The 19,140-nt window shown below is 41.2% G+C and overlaps 1 protein-coding gene across 9 annotated transcripts in view; it reads left to right on the top strand.

Annotated features, from left to right (window-relative positions):
• DOCK9 (dedicator of cytokinesis 9) overlaps window positions 1–19,140 on the top strand; it is a 262,790-nt gene that overhangs the window by 211,275 nt on the left and 32,375 nt on the right. For 5 of the 9 annotated variants that reach the window (XM_008143975.3, XM_008143976.3, XM_028148918.2 and 2 more), the window contains exons 35-41: window positions 363–477; window positions 4,180–4,246; window positions 5,619–5,666; window positions 8,479–8,615; window positions 14,761–14,876; window positions 17,001–17,138; window positions 17,260–17,442. In XM_008143975.3, coding sequence (XP_008142197.2) covers window positions 363–477; window positions 4,180–4,246; window positions 5,619–5,666; window positions 8,479–8,615; window positions 14,761–14,876; window positions 17,001–17,138; window positions 17,260–17,442 — 804 coding nt within the window. Of the gene's footprint in view, window positions 1–362; window positions 478–4,179; window positions 4,247–5,618; window positions 5,667–8,478; window positions 8,616–9,177; window positions 9,222–14,760; window positions 14,877–17,000; window positions 17,139–17,259; window positions 17,443–19,140 lie in introns of all 9 variants that reach the window. The other 4 variants (XM_008143977.3, XM_028148931.2, XM_028148927.2 and 1 more) reach the window with 2 other exon arrangements.

The following is a 19,140-nucleotide window of genomic DNA, read 5'->3' as shown; positions in this document are numbered from 1 at the left end:
GGATGTGGTTGGTTTTGCAGTGTCTTCTGAATCATCATTCCTGCTTTTCTGCATGAGGTTTTACTTGGCATTTCAGAACTAAGCTGGTAACTCCACGATGGTTATCCAGTTGGAAAGGCTGGTGCCTCTGGCTTGTCCCTGAGGAGAGTGTGTGCAGGAGACAAGCCAGAGCTTGTGTGGAGCAGCACTTGTGTGGATTCGGGGAAGGCGCCTGTTGTTTGTCGACAAATTATCGATACCTTCCGACTGGAATGATTGGGCTCAACTCTAAGAACCTTTCTCTTCCAAGGTAGAAAAGTGAAGCTGGTTTTGTTGTACCTGCTGCCGAAGGAGAAAAACCCACCTGTATTTCCTTTCTTTAGCACCAACAAAGTGGCACTTTGGGAAATGCCGTGGTTCGCTGTGACAAACTGGACCAGTCCGAGATTAAGAGCCTGCTGATGTGTTTCCTCTACATCTTGAAAAGCATGTCTGATGGTAGGTAGAGATGGAGATGTCCGCTTTACTTTTCTTGTTTCGGTGTCTGGGTTATTGTTTAAAGATTGTAATTGGTTGAAAGGATTTAAGGATTTAAAACTATTTTCTTCCTTGTTTGAAACACATGTTGATTTTCTAAATGGAGTAGAAATAAAAGTCTTAATTTGGAAAAGTATTTTTATTAGTTTATTCCAGAAAATGAGTTCTAAAATGTGAATGGGACTATTTTATACGTTTATATTGAACTCAGACCGACCATCTTACTAACTAAAGGAGGCAGCCGCAGAAAAGCAAAGCAGCTTTTTTATTTTGTTTTAAATGTCATTGTCTCAACAAACGTACTGGCACTGGCACAACTTTATTAGTCTGTCTCCTGAATGAGAACATACGGTGTTGGGGAACCGCAGCATCTCTTCCGTTTAGAGTGTGTGACATTGCGGGCTTTACCGGAAGCAAATCGTGTTATTAAAATATCCTCTCCTGAGGATAGTGTTTCCATTGCTCTTCAGAGAGAGAGGAGAGGAGGAAAGGAGAAGGGGAGAGAGAGAGAGGAACACTGATGTGAGAGAGACACATCGATTGGTTGCCTCCCGCACATGCCCCTCCGGGGGCAGGGAGCGAACCCAAAATCCAGGCACGTGCCCTTGACCGGGAATCAAGCCCGAGACTTGTAGGTCTGTGGGCTGATGCTCTAACAACTGAGCCACACTCTTTTATATCAGGCTTCCGTTATAGCAGCAATACAGCTTGATCTTACAACTCAGACGTTAGGAATAGCAAACCTGTCCTTCAGGTGCTTCAGGACTGGGTTATTTTATTCTTCTGTCAGTTTGTTACCTTTAAATAACTAGTTAAAAAAAAAAAAAAACAAGATTTTCTTTGATGACCAAATAAATGCAAAAGCACTGGACACTTATTCTGATATTTGGGTTATAAAGTTGAAATTTTTTCATTAAGTCAAAAGTTCTAAACTTTCTATTATGGTAGTGACTTTTAGCCAGCTGTGATCCTATTTTTCCTTTGTTGAAAGATTTTTTAAAAATATTTTAACCCTTTGCACTCGCTTGCTTTTTTCTTGATTCCTTTATTCTAACGCTAACCGTGTCGAGTCACACTCAACATCTGAGTGCAAAAGGTTAAGTTTCAAATAATAAATATGATTTATAACATAACTGCTTTTTAAAGACAAATACCAGAAATTTTGTATCCAAGTGAAAGTTATCTTTTAAAGTTGGCCTTTTGGAAGGCCATGCACAGATTTTAAGATACAACAACCTCTTCAAAAGAGTTTTATAATATTTTTTAAGATTACCTGAAGTTATTCATTCCTTTCCTTTATAATTAGAGTTTTTTGTTTGTCGTGTTTCTGAAATCTTCACCTATCTCTAGGATCATGAAGATATTCTCCTATATTTTCTTTAAAATCTCTATTATTTAAATTTTCACATTCAAATCTTAGCTACCAAGAATGGGTTTTTGTGTATGGAGTGGGGTAGGGGAGAGATAGTCTTCAGCATAGTTTACCAGACAGACAACCAGAATCAGTTGTGTAACTCTGAGTCTGTTCTTTCCTTTATTCCACACTTAACGAGTACCTTCCACATGCTGGGCCCTCACTCTCTGTGCCTTCTTGTGCCTCCTCCCTTCTTCATGGAGGTTGCTTGCTCTTTCCTCTCTTCTCAGCCAGTAGCCTGCCACTGGCTGGCCACACATGTCTGCAAGTTGACCTAGAGAGGCCCACCAGCATTCAGTTGGCTCCCTGGGTTCAACACCAGGATGACCAGGTTCAAGTAACCAGAGTCTGTCCCTCTGGAATCTAAACTCAAAACCCCTGCAAAATGGAAGCTCCCTGACCCACCCTTGTTACTGGCCCAATAGGCCAAATACGGCTTTTAAAATCAGGTGTACTAATTTGGAGAATGACTTAACTTCCCTGAGCCTTCATTAGCCTCTCTGTAAATTGGAACTCTCTGTCTCCGATTGTGCTCAGAATTTGATGGCTTACTGTATGTGACATCATGAGACCACCTAGCACAGTTGCCCCCACATAACAGATTCTCAATCTATATCTCCTGGCTTCCCCGTATGTCACCGTTCCTGACATTGTAGAGGAACAGTCCAAGGCCTTGCATCTTCATGAGGCATCAGCATCTCTACAGCCACCTTCTCACTCAACCTCAGGCCCCCAAATCAATGTCTCAGCGAGAAATCTCTTCACCTGTTTCTCAACCTCAATGTAAAATACTATAAGAATGTAAAAATATTTAACTATCAAATGATAACAGTCTGTGCAGTGTGCTCAATGGTTAAGGGTCATACACAGAACATACTTCCTGTAAATAAATTTGTAGAATTTGCCTTAATTACAATATGCCAGGTCGTCTCGATGAAGGGTAAGTGTGGGTTCTTCATCAAGAGTACAGTGTAGCATTATGTGGGGAAACAGGCACTGCTTGTTTGGAGGGCTGTTTGGCAGTATCTGTGAAAGTTGTAAATGCACATACCATTTGACACAGCTATTTCACGTCTAAGAATTTGTCCTGTAGACATAGTTGGACAGGTGTGCAAAGACCCATGTTAAAGGATGTTCGTTGAAGCACAATTCATCATAGCATAAGATTAAGGGGGAAACAAGTCGTCTCTATCAGTAAGAGACTGGCTAAATGAATTATAGTGGAATATTATGCAGTTTGAAAAACATTGAGATAGATCTAGGCCATATTGTTGAATTAAAACTCAAAGGACCAAACAGTGAGTGTAGTGTAGTATGCAGGCTTCCATTTGTGTGTGTGGAGGGCCGATGCACAAAATTCGTGCACTGGGGCGGGGGCGGGAGGTTCCCTCAGCTGGGCCTGTGCCCTTTCCCAGTCCGGGAGCCCTCAGGGGATGTCTGACTGAAAGGCTCCTGCCACTGCGCTTGCCAGCCATGAGCCCAGCTTCTGGCTGAGCAGCGCTCCTCCTGTGGGAGCACACTGACCACCAGGGGCAGCTCCTGCATTGAGCGTCTGGCCCTTGGTGGTCAGTGCACATCACAGCGACCGGTCGTTCCACCGTCGGATGGAACCGGCTCTCTGACATCCCCCGAAGGGTTCCGGATTGCGAGAGGGTGCAGGCCAGGCCGAGGGACCCCACCAGTGCACCATCAGGGCCAGGGAGGGACGCAGGAGGTTGGCCAGCTGGGGAAAGACCACAGGAGGGCTCCAGGGTATGTCCAGCCCAGCTGGCTCAGTCCCAATTGCCTGGACCCCAGCAGCAAGCTAACCTACTGGTTGGAGCATCTGCCCCCTGGTGGCACATCATAGCCACTGGTCGACCAGTTGACTGTCTGCCCCCTGGTGGTCAGTGCACATCACAGCAAACGATTGAGCAGCCTTAGTGTATCATTAGCATATTACGCTTTGATTGGTTGAACAGCCAACCAGACGACCAGACACTTAGCATATTAGCCTTTTATTATATAGGATAGCACTAGATGATGTATGAAGAAATTAAACTTCAAGGTTCAAATGTAGCTTCTTTAGATTGAATAAGCCCATTGTATGTGTTATCCAGTGTAGATTGGTCACTGTGGTTCGTCCTCTGATTAGCTGTAAAAGGGGGGCGGGGGCAGGGTTTGGAGGCCTACACTCTGAGATCTCGTCCCATCTCATAATGTACAGAATGCACATCATGATTCTGACCCGATAAATGTTTACTTTCTAGACGCTTTGTTTACGTATTGGAACAAGGCTTCAACATCTGAACTTATGGACTTTTTTACAATATCTGAGTGAGTAGTTTTGTTTTGTTAATTGCCTCTTGATTTTTCCTGGCCAGTGAAGAGGTGTGAAAAATACTGTGTAGTTGAACCAGGAATGCAGATATTCACATCCATACTCTTAAGCTATTTCTCTGGACCTGATCCCAGCACCTGTTCTCAGTAGCTTATGACTCAGAGGTCAATGACCAACCTTAAATTATTAGATATGCGGTTGTTATAAGAGTTAACTACTAGTACTCTTATGTATAAGCCATTTTAATAAAATAATAGAAAATGTATTAGCTGAGTTGGGTGGGTGCTGCATTAAGTTGAGTCTAACTTATCTCAAATAGATGCAGAAACTGAAATAGAAGAATTGGCATAATTTTTAAATGTATGATAAGTAAAATCTTACATATTACATACGTTATCTCATTTTTTCTCTTTAGTTTAAGTTTCTGATTTTCTTTAAGATCATTACACGAATCCACAATCCATTATCCAAAACTGCTGGGGCCAGATGATTTTCCAAATTCAGAATTTTTTTGGATTTTTGAAAAATTTGCATATAGAGTAAACTCCATAAGACCTCAGCAGGGTCTCTGGCAACACCCCACAGTCAAACACATTACTGTTTCTGCAGTAAAAAATTTATTTCTGCAGTACTCTCATTATTCACAATCACTGGGTAAATCATAACTATAAGTAGTTTTATGTCTGTTAGTGGGGTGCTGATTCGCTGCCAAATGAATTTGAACAAACTCAGTTGGAACCCTATGGTGCTCTGAGCTTTGTGTGTTTGGTTCATAGTCTCATGACTGTTCTCTCTGATGATTAAAGGTGGGAGTTGTCACTTGGTGAGATGAAATTCAGCATCAGAAGAACTTACTGGACATTATTTTAACAGCCTCTTATTAAATATATGCTTTTTAAAAAATCAATATTATGGGTATATTAAAACAAAACAAGAAACGGTGTCTGTAAGGGGCCAGTCTATTTACTTAAGCCAAAAGTGAGAGCTCCTTACCTAGATTTGAATGAGGACGGATAAGCCACTCAGAGCAGTGCAGTAGGGCATCCAGTTTCCATGGTGTTTTCTAAGGCGCACTGCCTGGGGTCAACATCTGAACCCTGAGTGGATGACAATCCTATGGGTCCTAAGCCTTTCTTCTGTGTGGCTTTCACCGCCCACCACAACTCTAGCAGCAGCATAATATGGGGCCTCCTTTGCAGGTTAGAAGTTTTATCTTGGTTTAGAGGGGCCTCCCAGAGAATTTCTGACAACCTGAAGTAAGGAGCTAGTAAGAATTTATTGACTGTGTTATTGTTGCTGGGCTTAAACAATGCATTGAAAATGATTTTATCTTCATGTTTCCCTGATCATCTTTCATCCTGTCTGCAGAGTCTGCTTGCACCAGTTCCAGTACATGGGGAAGCGGTATATAGCCAGGTACTGTGGGGGTTGCAGCTTCAAGTATTATGTCCTTTTCTGTATTACTTGGATCTGAATGTGTGGGCATTGTCATCTGTGGTGATTGGCAGTTGGGATTCTCATAAACAGCCATGAAGACAGTTGGCAGGTTTTTGGATTGCTACCATCAAATCTGTTTGCATCTTTCGCCTACAGTCCTTCTGTTTCGTTTTTCTCATGCACGTCTCTTGGAAAGATCCTCCTTTGTGGCCTGTTGCTACACTTCTTGCCTTGCTTCCAAATTCTCCCTCATGTCCTGTTCCTTCTGTCTTCTTCTCCTCCTCTCCCACTTCCTCTTGACGTGTCTTCTGGCTCTTTTCTCCTTCTCCAATTATTTCTCTTTCCCTGTTTTACTTTCAAAGGTCTTTTTTGTTTTGTTTTTTTTTAAGCATTCCGTCTTCCAACTACAAAGATACTAATTTCTCATCTAACCACATTCCTTTTTCCTTAATGAGAGAATGTTTTCGGTCCATCTCAAATGTGTTTGGACTTGCACAAAAACTCTAAAATTGAGCCTTTTCTCCTCTACTTCTAAGTAAGCTACCCGTGCCCTTTGTTTTTACCCAACCAGACCCTTTGTGGAGTATCATAAACCCACACTGCGCTGTCCCACAATAAACTCTTGGTTCTGCATTGAGTTTGAGGAGAGCTAGAAACTCATTGCTGATGGGTTCCCCGGCAGCTCCTTCTTTGGAGTATTTCCCCGGAACATATCTTGTTGTTACCAAGTTCTTACCCTTGCACTGTAGCCATTCAGTGTGTCTGTGTTTTATTCCATGCTGTGTGTTCTGTGATAATGTATTTATGGGGTCCTGGTCTAAATATCATATTTTTTCTAATGCTATTGTTTTTAAAAGTTTAATTATCAGTAAACATTTGTTTTAAGAAAATCTTTAAAATGTAGTTGTAATTGAGATTTTTTTTTTCTCTTACCTATAATTTTGTTTTATAGCAATGAAATAGGAAAGAGATTTTTAATATGTTTTCTGTCTGAGTGAAAATTTTGCTTCTTTATGTTAATATTGTTCTTCTCTTGGGATATTTGAGAAATTTTCAGAATTACATTTTATGTTAAGTAAAAGTATATGTTTTCTTTTAAAAAGACCAAATTTAGAGAGAATATTTTATGCTTTCCTCCTATTAATATTTTCTATTTTTAATAGAAATAGGTTGTCACTTGAAGTTCTCTAATCTTAATTATTTTATCACAACAGTAATTTTTACATTTGAGATTTTGAGTACCAAATGCAAGTATACACAAGGTATCCATGTACAGTATATCCCCTTTGACTTTGTCCCGTGGAGATGGGCAGTGTTTTGTAACAAAAAGGCACTGAACCAGGCCAGCTTCCCACCCTGCCTGCACTAACTGTCACCTACGTCACAAGATGGCGTTAGGAAAATGTGCCAAATAGAGTAAAATGCCTCAGAGCTGAACATGGCGAATGTGGGAAGCTGACATTTTTCTGCCCCAACAAAATATTTTAAAATTGGGTTTTGTGAAACTGTTAACTTATTTTTCAGTGGCTATACATTTGATTTTTTTAAAAAAGAAAATCATCCAACTTCATAAGTACCTTGTATATATTTGCATATAAAAGTATGCATCTGTTGGCCATCTTAAAAATGGATGAGCAGGTGATAGTGGAGGGCTGTGGGGGGGGGGGGGTGCTTTGTTAGGTGCTCTGTGGAAAGACACGCCATGCTTTGTAGAAAATCACCACGGTCCCTGCTGCATGGGAAAACGATTCTGAGCGATGATTTAAACGTCATCAGTGTTTGCCGTTCACAGTGGTCTGGTTTAATGAGTACTGCGCCTTCTCATTGTGTCACCTTGAAATCACCCAGAAGCATGCTGCCCGATGATATCCCATGCATGCCCTGTTCTACTCCACACGATAACACAATGAGGGAGACGGCTGGCTAAGGGATGGGGACAGGCGTCATTCCAGCACTGGTCTCATTTTTCACCTGCTCTGGTGGTGGTACACAACAGGAATTTAGCTGTTTGATTGCTAACCCAGATCACTTTTCTATTTTCTTTACTTGACTGCTGACAAGTTTAACAAAGTGTGTGGCTCTTCTCCTTCCTGCCTGGGTAAGAATAAAGGTGTTAAAACCGCTTCATATAATCTTTCCCATTGCATGTTTGTTCTCTGTTTCTTCCAATGCATTATTTTAATTTAAAAGTTTTTTTTTTTTTTTGCTCTTTAATAGCATATATAATTCAAAAAGATTTGTGGTGTTTTGGCAGTTGTCAGAACGCTGACTTTAGCACCTTGTTGGACTGATGCTCAATTTCTTTCTTTTTTAAAAATATTTTTAATGTGTGTTGTTGTTTTTTATTGATTTTTTTTTTTTTTTTAGAGAGACAGGAAGGGAGAGGGAGAGATAGAAACATCAATGAGAGAGAAACATCATCAATCAGCTGCCTCCTGTATGCCCCCTACTGGGAACCGAACCGGTGACCTCTTGCTGCATGGGTCGATGCTCAACCACTGAGCCATACCGGCTGGGCTCCATTTTTTTTTTTTTTTTTTTAAGTAGCATCTCTAAAGTACTTTCTAAAACTGGAGAGTTCTCTGCTTTGGCTTGGTTTTCGCTTCTCCGTCGTCACTGGTGCTTTGCTGTGAGCCCTGTGTGTCTCTGGCTCACAGACAGGCTCTCTGTGCTTGGTTCTCACGTTTGCCCGTCTGCTCTTCGCCGCGTCCTCGCCTCACTAACGCTCCCGGTCTCTCTGCAGTGTAACAAGTCTAACTTTTGCTTCTATCCCATTTCACTCATGTTGCAGGAACCAGGAAGGGTTGGGACCCATAGTTCATGATCGAAAGTCTCAGACATTGCCTGTTTCCCATAACAGAACAGGAATGATGCATGCCAGATTGCAGCAGCTGGGCAGCCTGGATAACTCTCTCACTTTTAACCACAGTAAGTCCCATGACATACCATCGTAACAGCCAGCCATCTCATGTGACAGCTCAGAGGGGCGAGCCCCAGGCCACACCACACCACATCACCAACCTGACTTTTCTTCCAGCTCAGAGCAAGTAGGATGAAGAGCTCAAGGCGCAGTGCCCTTCTCGGAGGAGAATGACATAATGTGGACCATGGTCAACTACGGCACCAGACCCAAAAGTGCTAGACCCTTGGCCCCAACCTCTCCGGTTGTGTTTTTAAAACAAAATTTGGCAGGTTCGGTAGCCAAACATTCTATGGTATTTCTAATTTAATATTCGGATTCATTGCCTGTCGCCAATTTATCATTGATCTCTCCCTTTGCCCCCCACCCCCACCCCCACCCCGCCATGTCTGAGAACATCTGGGACAGACGTCCTTTGCCCTGATCCCATGCATGTAATTGATCAGTGTCCACATTCTGACATTCCAGTTTAGAATGTATGTTTAACTGCTGTGAAACCATAAAGCCGGTGAATCAATTTGTGAGGGTGTGGAAAAGCCAATAACGAAGTGACTTTTTCTGTGTTTTCAGTGTGAGAAAGATATCAAGTGTGCTTGGAATTTCTGTAGACAATGGTAAGATTTAATCAGGTTGAAGTCTGCTTTCCAAAGGCTGCTTCCCTTGCAAATCGAGACCTTTTGTTCATCTTGCCTTCCTAACTTCGGTGCTTTCTAACTTCACCGTAGAGACTCTGCCAAAATGTGGGCCCATATTTTTGACTTTTTTCACTCACCAGAGGGGATGTGCGGTTCCTAAAATTTTAGTGTTTCATTTTCTTAAGGGTTTCTCAAAGCAGAAAACCTAAAAGGTATCAACCATGCAGTACTTTGAAAACTAACATGATCATTTATGATAAATACCATTTCCGTTAGTGGTGTGTTCTCTGAATTGTTCCATCTTTCCTCCAAGCATGACATAGCTAGTTATTGTTCTATCTAGACCATGTTTGTGCTCATTTCAAGTAATGTCTTTAATACATGGTTATTAATATCTCCTCATCATTTCTAATCGTAAGAACTCCATTCACTGTGACTTCCATACCTCTTTCTTAATGTAGGCCAGGAGTAAAGACAATATTCCCATCACATTACATTGATAATACAGCTGACCCTTGAACAACATGGGAGCCAGGAGCACGATCACCCTCACAGTCAAAAATCCTCGTATAAGTTTTGACTCTGCCGAAATTTAACTACTAATAGCCTATGGTTGCCTGGGAGCCTTATCGGTAACACAAACAGTTGATTAACACATATTTTATATATAGTATATACTGTATTCTTGTAATAAGTTATCTAGAGAAAATAATGTTATTAAGAGAATTACAAGAGAAAATGCATTTACAGTGCTTATTGGGGGAAAAAAAAATCTTCCTATAAGTGGACCCATGCAGTTCAAACCTGTATTGTTTTCAGGATCAGCTGTAGGTCAAAGTAAGAAAGCTGAGGAATCAAAATACAGCAGCTTCCCACTCTTCCTCCCCTGACCACATTAAATGTAATGGGCATTGTCTCTCTTTATAAAATTCTAGGCTTAATTTAAATCAGTATTGTGTCTGCCACATACTGCATTGGTAGCTTGCAAATGCTAGTGCTGAGTTCTGACTGAGCTGTCGAGAGTGCATTACTGACACGGCTACATCTGCCGTCCTTGATTGTCCAACATCGTGACGGTTAGGGCTTCCCTAGCTCTGCAAACAAGGGATTGAAACGAACAAAACAAGGAGTTTTGTTATTTTCAGTTTTCATTTCCTAGTAAACAAACAGAAATTAAAGTTCCACTAAGCTTCAGGACCTGCTCCAAGGCCTTAGCCCAGACCATTTATAACACAGGGACTGCCTCCCTGTCAGTTGACATAAATATTTAACCGTTAACACATTTTTTAAAAGAATCATAAGCAGACTAAGGCCCCACCTCCAAAGATAATCATTTAGGAAACGCAGAAAACAAACAAAAATAAGAGACCAACAGTCGAATAACTAATCCACTAAGATGTGCAGCAGCTCCTCCCACTACGAATGGACTTGGCGGTGGTGGCTTGAACTGGAGGAGAGAGACAGCTGGCTGGGTTCTGCTGCCAAAAACCACATTGTTAACACAGTTGATCTCCATTCTGTCTTCCTGCTGCCCACAGAGAGCCTGGCCTTCTTGCCTTTCTCCTCCTTCATCCTGGAGTTTTTTCTTTAGTCCGTTTTCAGGGACACTAATCCTCAATCATTTTCTTCTTCTGCCTTCCCAATACACAGCGTGTAGCTGATTCTTTCACCTTTCGCCTGTGTTCCTACAATTCCTGCTCATTCCCAAGTGGTTCTGACGTCTCATAGTCCTTGCATCTTCCCCGGGAAGTCAGTCTTCATTATAGCTCTAATTCTGATTATATGGATTTGGGTGGCTTTCGCCCTTCCCTTTTTAGCTTTTTGAGATTCAAATCATTAAGTTGGCCAAAAATCACAGAGAAGGGAGTGTGTACCATATGTATACATGTGTATATGTGTGGTCATGTATATGTATATGTACACACATGATTGTTTACATCTATACCTAGGCATTTTATGGGAAATTTATAGCCATATATGTCTCTTTTTTAAAAAATCCTATTTAACAATGAATACAGTACTTTCTGTTGGGCCAATCAATATGATGTAGATATAATCTATGAGATATTTTCTAGGATGCCGGAGTATAAAATGAATTTATTTTAGAGAAGAATCAAAATAGGAAGAGTCCCCTCTACTCCTATATTTTTTTATTTGCTCTTCTGTCCTAGTAGGAAAGGTTTTGTCAGCCGTCAGCATGACCAGCAGGGAGCAGCAGAGGACTGTAGAAACTTAATCCAGTGGGGCCAAGTTATACCTTCCTATCACCCATTACTAGAACATAAGAAAAGACATCAGAGGCACTACTCATGTCACTCTAGCAGGGACTTAACTTTACTCTCATATTTTAAGGAGAATATAATGAAAATGGCAAATCCCCTCGTGGACAATAGTTTTAACTTTTAAAAACATTCCAAGGAGAGAGGCTTGTTTGGGTCATTGCCCAGGTACATGAAGGGTAAATGCTTACAACATGAAGACATTGACCAGTTTGCTGTAAAGTGCACTCACTGTGTGTCCGTAGAAGAGATTTGTGCCAAGTGACAAGTTGAGAGTGATGGCTGTATGTAGAATATTTTATATAAACCAGGTAATGAGGGGGAAATGACCTGAAACATGTTTGCAAATAAGTGATGCATTTGCAAAAAAAAAAAAAAAAAAAAGGAAAGAAGAAAAGAAAGTTTGTATTTATTTTGATGTTCTACAGTATTCGAGGAATATATTAAATTAATTTGCCTGCTAATTCACATTCCCCACTGGGGTGGGAAAGAGCAGCCAAGCGGTAGAAATGCTTGAAGAAAATCTGTATTTCCTGTAATTCAACGTAAGAGTTTAAGATCACTGGATTAAGTTGTAGAGATTTAGATTTCAGGTCAACATGGGAAAGCATTTTCTACCTGAAATGCCCATTAGCCAATATGGGCAGGTGTGAAAACAGACACTGTGTGAGCACCTGATCATATGAGACCTCATCTTACCCCCAACTTCTTTGATATTTATGAATTGAGAATAGGAAAATGAATACGTGATAATTAAACTTCTTTTTTATACAGAATATTGAATTAATATGAAAAATGCAGAGAATGCATACTTCTCTGAAGTAAAATTAGTATTTTTTAAACGTCTAAGCATGGACAATATATATTTAAAAATAGGTGAAACAGGCTGGATACTTTAAATGTCTATACCCAAGATAGCAAAGAAAATGCTATAAAGTCACATTTCCTGGATTCTGAGACATGTTTCTTTGATTTAGAAATATAATTTTGCACATTTGCCAGCATTTTCAAAATCAGGTAAATTCTGTGGGGATTCTTCAAGTGTGTAGGCCACCTCATCTATAATAATCACCTGGATACCCTTAGCCAATGTTATCTAGAAAGAGAAAGGACACCAATAAATTCAACTAAACATTTAAATTTAAAAATGACGACTTTTACAAAAGATTTGTAACTTACCAATGCATTTTGGAGAATACATCAACTTGGCAAAGTGCCATTTACCTTTAGTGTGATTGCTACTTATCTGGAGGATTTAATATTATATCCACCTCAAAATAAAAAAAAGAAGAAGGAAGAAAGAAAGAAAAAAGACAATTCCATGCAGAGAAAGAATGAAAATAATCACCAAAGCAAGTCCCTTGTTATAGATTAACCCAGACTCTATAAAACTTTATTTGGGGTAAATGGCAGCCCTCAGTAAAGGGTCCTTCTGGGCTGTGTGATAGTTTTGGTTGGTCTAATAAAAGGTGTAATTTCTTTTTGCTCCTTCTTGCCCCAGTTTGTGATCATTCTGTTTTCCTCTTTCATTGTCTCTGAATCTGTCCAAACAAACCTCACTGAATGAGGAAATGCCTTGGCTTCGAAGGCAGTACAATACATATTAGTCCCCAAAATATCCATCTTCTTTTTCTCTGGGAGATTTCTCACCCAAAATGCAGAAATAAAAAGAACCAGAACTAGCATGGTGCCAGGTGTGTTACGTAGGGTCACTAAGGGCACATGGACTGTGCCACAGTGGGAAAATAATGCCGTCCACAAACACAGGACTTCAACCGCCTTTTAAAAGCCAAGCAGAATCAGATGAAAGCACACAGTAGTATTCTTACCATGTTTTGAAAAGCAACTCAGTAGCTTTGAAAAGCTTTTTTTTTTTTTTTGTACCTTTTAAAAATCATCCTGTAGCTTACATTTATTAAAGTCAGAATAACATCATGCTAGTTACTTTATTTTATCCTCATAATGTGACCTAAATAAGGGATTTGCAGTGTAGTTTCTGTTTTTCCCCCACTTCTGGCCTCAAGAAAATTCTATAGGTTTTCTGTACTTCATTTCCCTGATCCATGTACAAAATGTCCTCCTCTCTGGAGTATTAAGAAAATTATCTACATAGTAAGTGTTGATTTGTTTTTGCTCCTTGGAGAAAGACATTACATGATGTTTTATTATATTGCCATCTTTCTTTGTAATCTAGATCAATACTGTAACATCTTTGCATCTCTATATTTTCTGCTAATGCATACCATTCATAATTTAATATCTCAAATTGTATGTCGACCTCCATTTTTATTGGTACTAAATTGATTTTACAGCCACATAAGAAGATATCAGTTTGTACTTAAATTATGATTCTTCAAGTTCTTTCCTTTTCTTAAACATTTCTTTCAGACACACTGGCTTTTGTGCTTTTTTATTAAAGCAAGTAGAATACTATTAGCAGTACAGTCAACTCTTGATTATTAATCATGGTTCTAGCTGATAATACAGCTCTTTGCATTATTGACTTAACGCTTACGTAGCATGCACTCTGTGCCAGGCACTGCTTTCAGAGCTTCACAAATATTAACGAATTTAATACTCACCACAGCCTCTGAGATAGATACTGTTATTATCCCCATTCTACAGATGAGGATAAAGAGGTCAAATGACTTGCCCAAGGTCACACAGCTAGCAGCTGGCCAAGCTGGACTCAGGGACCAGCAGCCTGACCCTGGCTCATCTTCTTACCCCTGTGCTGTGCGCTGCCTCTGTCTGTGTGGGAAGCTTCGGACATCTCCTCCTCCCTCACCACTCTCGCCGTCCTTCAGCTCAGCCAAGTGGCTAGATTGATTGAGTCTGGTCCAGGTGCCTTCCTGGCTCCACTGTTTACTGTGTGACTTAAGACAAGTCGTTTAGCCTTTCCTCCATTTCCTTATCTGCAAAGGGGGGTTAATAATGTACACATTTCATAGGGCTGTGGAAGGATTAAGTGAAGTAATACATGTAAGGTTCGTAGAATTATGACTGGCACATTAGCAAGCACACAATCAATGCTTGCTGCTATTCCTTCCCTTCTGGAGTTGAAAAAGACTTAACAATTGAATGGGAACATTATTAACTACCAGCCCCCCCCCCCCGTGCCCCCCAAAAAAGTAAGCCTTCTATAAATAATCAAAAGTTGACTGTGACTGTACCATCCCGCCAGCCGCTCTGCCCTGTGTGCAGCCCCCGGCAGTGACCTTGTGTTGTAACCCATGCAGGCTACGGCCATTCGGACGCAGACGTTCTTCACCAGTCGTTACTTGAAGCCAACATTGCCACTGAGGTGTGCCTCACGACTCTGGACACTCTCTCTCTGTTTACACTGGCATTTAAGGTTGGTATTGAACGGCTGTTCGAGGTTAGAGCTCCACCTTCTACATTCATGTGCTGCTTCATGGGCCAGCAAGGCCTTCTGCGTTGTCTTTTTACTTCACTGTTTTTGCCCCTGTAAGGAAACCGTTCATCGTTCAATGTCCTTAATGAAATTGCTCCCCAGTTAATGACTTGAATTCACCGAACTATAATAAAGCTTACTGGCCAGGGTGTGCCACAGGTGTGTGTGAGCAGCGGAAACGGCGGCGTGTACCTGGAAAACAGGCTTTTGCTGTGCCCTCCAGGATGGTAAACATGAGAACATACCAGGCATCTCTGCCTCCCCGCTCCTTAAACATGTCTCAGTGTGGGAGCGGTTGAAACGAGCTATTTACCCATAAAGAAGCATTAAGTACAAACACATTCACCTTTTTAAATTTTTAAGAATCTGTTAATTAAATGGTAGGAGCATTTCAGGGATAGAAAAGGTTGTTTGGGTCTGATGTTTGGGTTTGGGGAAATAATATTCAAGTAGATGAAGATGGTCTCTTCAGGCACTGCCTTGTTTTTAGGAACCAAATGCTTCCCATTCTTGCTAAATGATTGCTTCCATTTCCAGCACAGAAAGGAGAAACTGCATGAATATCAATATGCTATGCATATTGGAACAGCTTGTTTGCAAGGGTATTTGGAAAACAGAACCTAAGTCTCTCTGCTTTGCTTATCTCCACTTCTCATAAAAGCATGTTTCTTTCTTAGAGTAAAAATATTTGCCCTGGTATCATGTGCAGATCCTAACAGAGTAAGTGTCTTTTCACAGGGAGCCTCCGTTCCTGTGGGCCGTGGTGAATGTTCCAGACTCTTTATGTTTAGTGTCTATGACTTTCTAATTAATGAGAGACAGGCAGAAATTGATTAGAAAATTAAGGAAGGCAAGGCAGCTGGTGGTGGTGGTGTGTGTGTGTGTGTGTGGAGGGGGTGTTCCTAGGATGAAAGGTCCTTGATCCCCTTAAGTGATGGCTTATTTATATCTTGTGTGAGCTTTAATTCCACTCTTGCAAGCAAGTTTTGAGATCAGAAGCTAAGAAGACTAAATCCTGAAAATGGGAAGCAACACTTTGACCAGAGAGAGTGAAGGGAAAATAATTCAACTCCAGAGGGAGGAACTTAGAGACGGGAGCAATTCAGACAACAGGAACAGGGTCTGGGCAGCTTTTATGAACCATTTCCTCTGGATCCCTCAGCGCAAAGAGCGCTGAGAAAATAAAAGCTCACGTCCAGATTCGCCCAGACCTTACTCTGCCCATAATTAGCCCTTTGCACTCGCTTGCTTTTTTCTCGATTCCTTTATTCTACTCGGGATTTAATTTTTTAAATACCCCAGATTTTACAAAGCGCGGCAGTAGAATAAAAAACTGGAGTTTCTTTTCATTCAAACTTATTTATTTGGATTTTTTAATATTTCAAGTTATTGACACATTCAAAGAGTATAAAAAGTGCTGCTACCGATGCTAACCGTGTCGAGTCACACTCGACATCCGAGTGCAAAAGGTTAGGAAGGACTGTGGTTCCTGGGAAAGTGGTGCTCACAGACAACAAACCACGTAAGCAGTTCCCCAACACTGGAAGCAGCCTTTTTATTTTTGGTTGCTGAACAGTTGCTCATGGCTGAGAATTTTATAGTATTCAGTTAATTAAAACACGCTTCCTGCTCATTAGATTGCTGCTTCTTCTCATGATGGAATTCAATACTGTGCCTCAGTGTTGCATAATATAAAGAGCATTGTGATTTCCAGGTGTCCGACCAGCTGTGAATGCATCTGTGAATCACTAAAAAAAAAACAAAAAAACTTATCCCTTAAAATTTTTTCCAACAATAAGATAGGGTAACAGTTTGCTGGGAAGTTTTATAATTCCTCTTTTTATAGAAAAAAAGTAAACTCTCTGAAACATAAGTTTATTAACAGGTTTATTTATAATAACACAAGAGGATTCTGTGCTTTCTTAGAGGATTCGTGGCAGAGTTAAAGTTATAAGTTGTCTTACTTAGTGCCTGGAAAATTTAACCTTTGAGCCTCAAAATGTTGTGAAGCCTACTGGAGTGTCTGGTGTGTCTCACTGATCCCGCCGTCCTTGTGTGTTTTAGAACCAGCTCCTGGCTGACCATGGGCATAATCCTCTCATGAAAAAAGTTTTTGACGTCTACCTGTGCTTTCTTCAAAAACATCAGTCTGAAACGGCTTTAAAAAATGTCTTCACTGCCTTGAGGTCGCTAATTTATAAGGTAAGCTCTTTCATCGGGGAGGTCATCATCCAATTGTCCTGCATTTTCCTCTTGCACCCAGAGGTGCAGGGCGCACTGACCGTGACTTGGTTGCTTGCTTGCTTTCTCATGTTCCACCTAGTTTCCCTCAACGTTCTACGAAGGGAGAGCTGACATGTGTGCTGCTCTGTGCTACGAGATCCTGAAGTTCTGCAACTCCAAGCTGAGCTCCATCAGAACCGAGGCCTCCCAGCTGCTCTACTTCCTGATGAGGAACAACTTCGACTACACTGGGAAGAAGTCCTTTGTCCGGACGCATTTGCAAGTGAGTGTAGCTTAGCTTTCCCATGCAAGTGTGCTCTGAAATTCTGTTTCAGCAGGGAAACTGTGTGTGTCACGTGTGCTGATTTACCTCTGCGTAAGTACTACAAGGTCAGCCTTGAGGTGATATATTTGAAGTCACATTGACAGGTTTGGTTTATTTCATCCTCCACCTTGTAAGATTTAGGCCCAGCATGTGTTTCTATTGGTAAATTAATATTTACATATTGAATCAACACGAGACTGACTGAAATTGCATTGAGTGGAGATTTATAAGAATCTGTGTGAGGATGCCTCATGGTAACCATCTTAGGTAAGACACAAAACGTCCAAAGTGGTTCCTTTCTGTCTTCCAGCTACTAATATACACCTGTCTCTCCAGAATTAAAATGTCTCAAGTTATCTGCTCTGGGAACCATGCCAGATACTGGAAAGTCATGCATATTTTTGTCAGAGACTCTTTTTTCTGCAAACATACAGAGGAATGCCCTCTTCATCCCTGTATTTATTCTTTTATTTAAACAAGTATTTATTGTTTGCAAACTACATGCAAGGATCCATGGATCCAACCATGAACAAAACAGAACCCCCTCTTGGCCCCCACGGAGTATATGTCCTGCTGGAGCCCCAACACCCTCGGAGTGCAGTGTGCCCTGGGCTACTAGTATAATAGAGGAGCGTTAGTGCCCCAAGGAGGGGCATCTGGCTGGGGACCCGGAGAAAGGAGGCGAAGAAGCTCCCAGAGGATGTGAAGGATGAATGCTGCTTAGCAACCCGGGGGAAAGGGCCCATCCAGGGAACTGGAGAAGATCCTTATAGTGAAGTTGAGAATGTGGGTGAGAACCAGTTGAGGAGGCATCATTGCCTATTTGGAGGGATTGCCTGGACCCCAGTGCTGAGCGTGGATTGGGGGAGTCAAGACGTTATCTAGGGAGACTGTAGGGAAACCATAGTCCAATATAGGCCAGAGAGGCTGGTGTTCTGGACCAGTCGTGGTGAGGTTAGAAGGAAGAGGAGGTTGAGGTGACAGCACTTTGTGATTGGCTGCGCTTGGGTGCAGTGAAGGAAAAGGAAAGAATAAGGATGGCATCCATGCATTTTAGCTTGAGTAACTGGGTAAAGCCAGTGCTATTCATTGACCCCCCAAAAAAGAGAGATTCCCCCATTGCATAGTTAATATGTATACCTTTTAACAAAAAATGCCAAGGTCAGTCTACTTACTGAAAGTTCATACCAAAAACCAAGGAGGTAAATACTAAGGTCTCTCTTTTTATGAGAGAAAGTGATAGGTAACCATCCAAATGGTACGGGCATATCTGATTCTCTTTTTCCCTTTCTTTTTTAAAAACTTATCTTTATTTTTTAAAGTATTACAGATGTCCCCCCTTTTTATTTTCCCCATTGACTCCTTCCACCACACATCCACCATCCCCAGACCTTCACCACACTATTGTCTGTGTCCATGGGGTAGGCATATATGCATATAAGTTCCCCAGCTAATCTCTCCAGACCACTCCCCTGCCCCTGCCCTCTCATTCCTCTACACTCTCTTATTACCATTTTCCTATGCAAATAAAATACTTAATGATAGCATAATCCCCTTCTGGAATACTTCTTGAAAATCACTGTCATCATTTCCTACACTGGAGTGATCCCTGCTCAAAACTACCCCTTTGCCCTGACTTCATGCACAACCTACCTG

The sequence above is a fragment of the Eptesicus fuscus genome, chromosome 8, assembly GCF_027574615.1.
Source record: "Eptesicus fuscus isolate TK198812 chromosome 8, DD_ASM_mEF_20220401, whole genome shotgun sequence".
Classification (NCBI taxonomy): Eukaryota; Metazoa; Chordata; class Mammalia; order Chiroptera; family Vespertilionidae; genus Eptesicus; species Eptesicus fuscus.
This window is presented reverse-complemented; position numbering and strand designations above follow the sequence as displayed.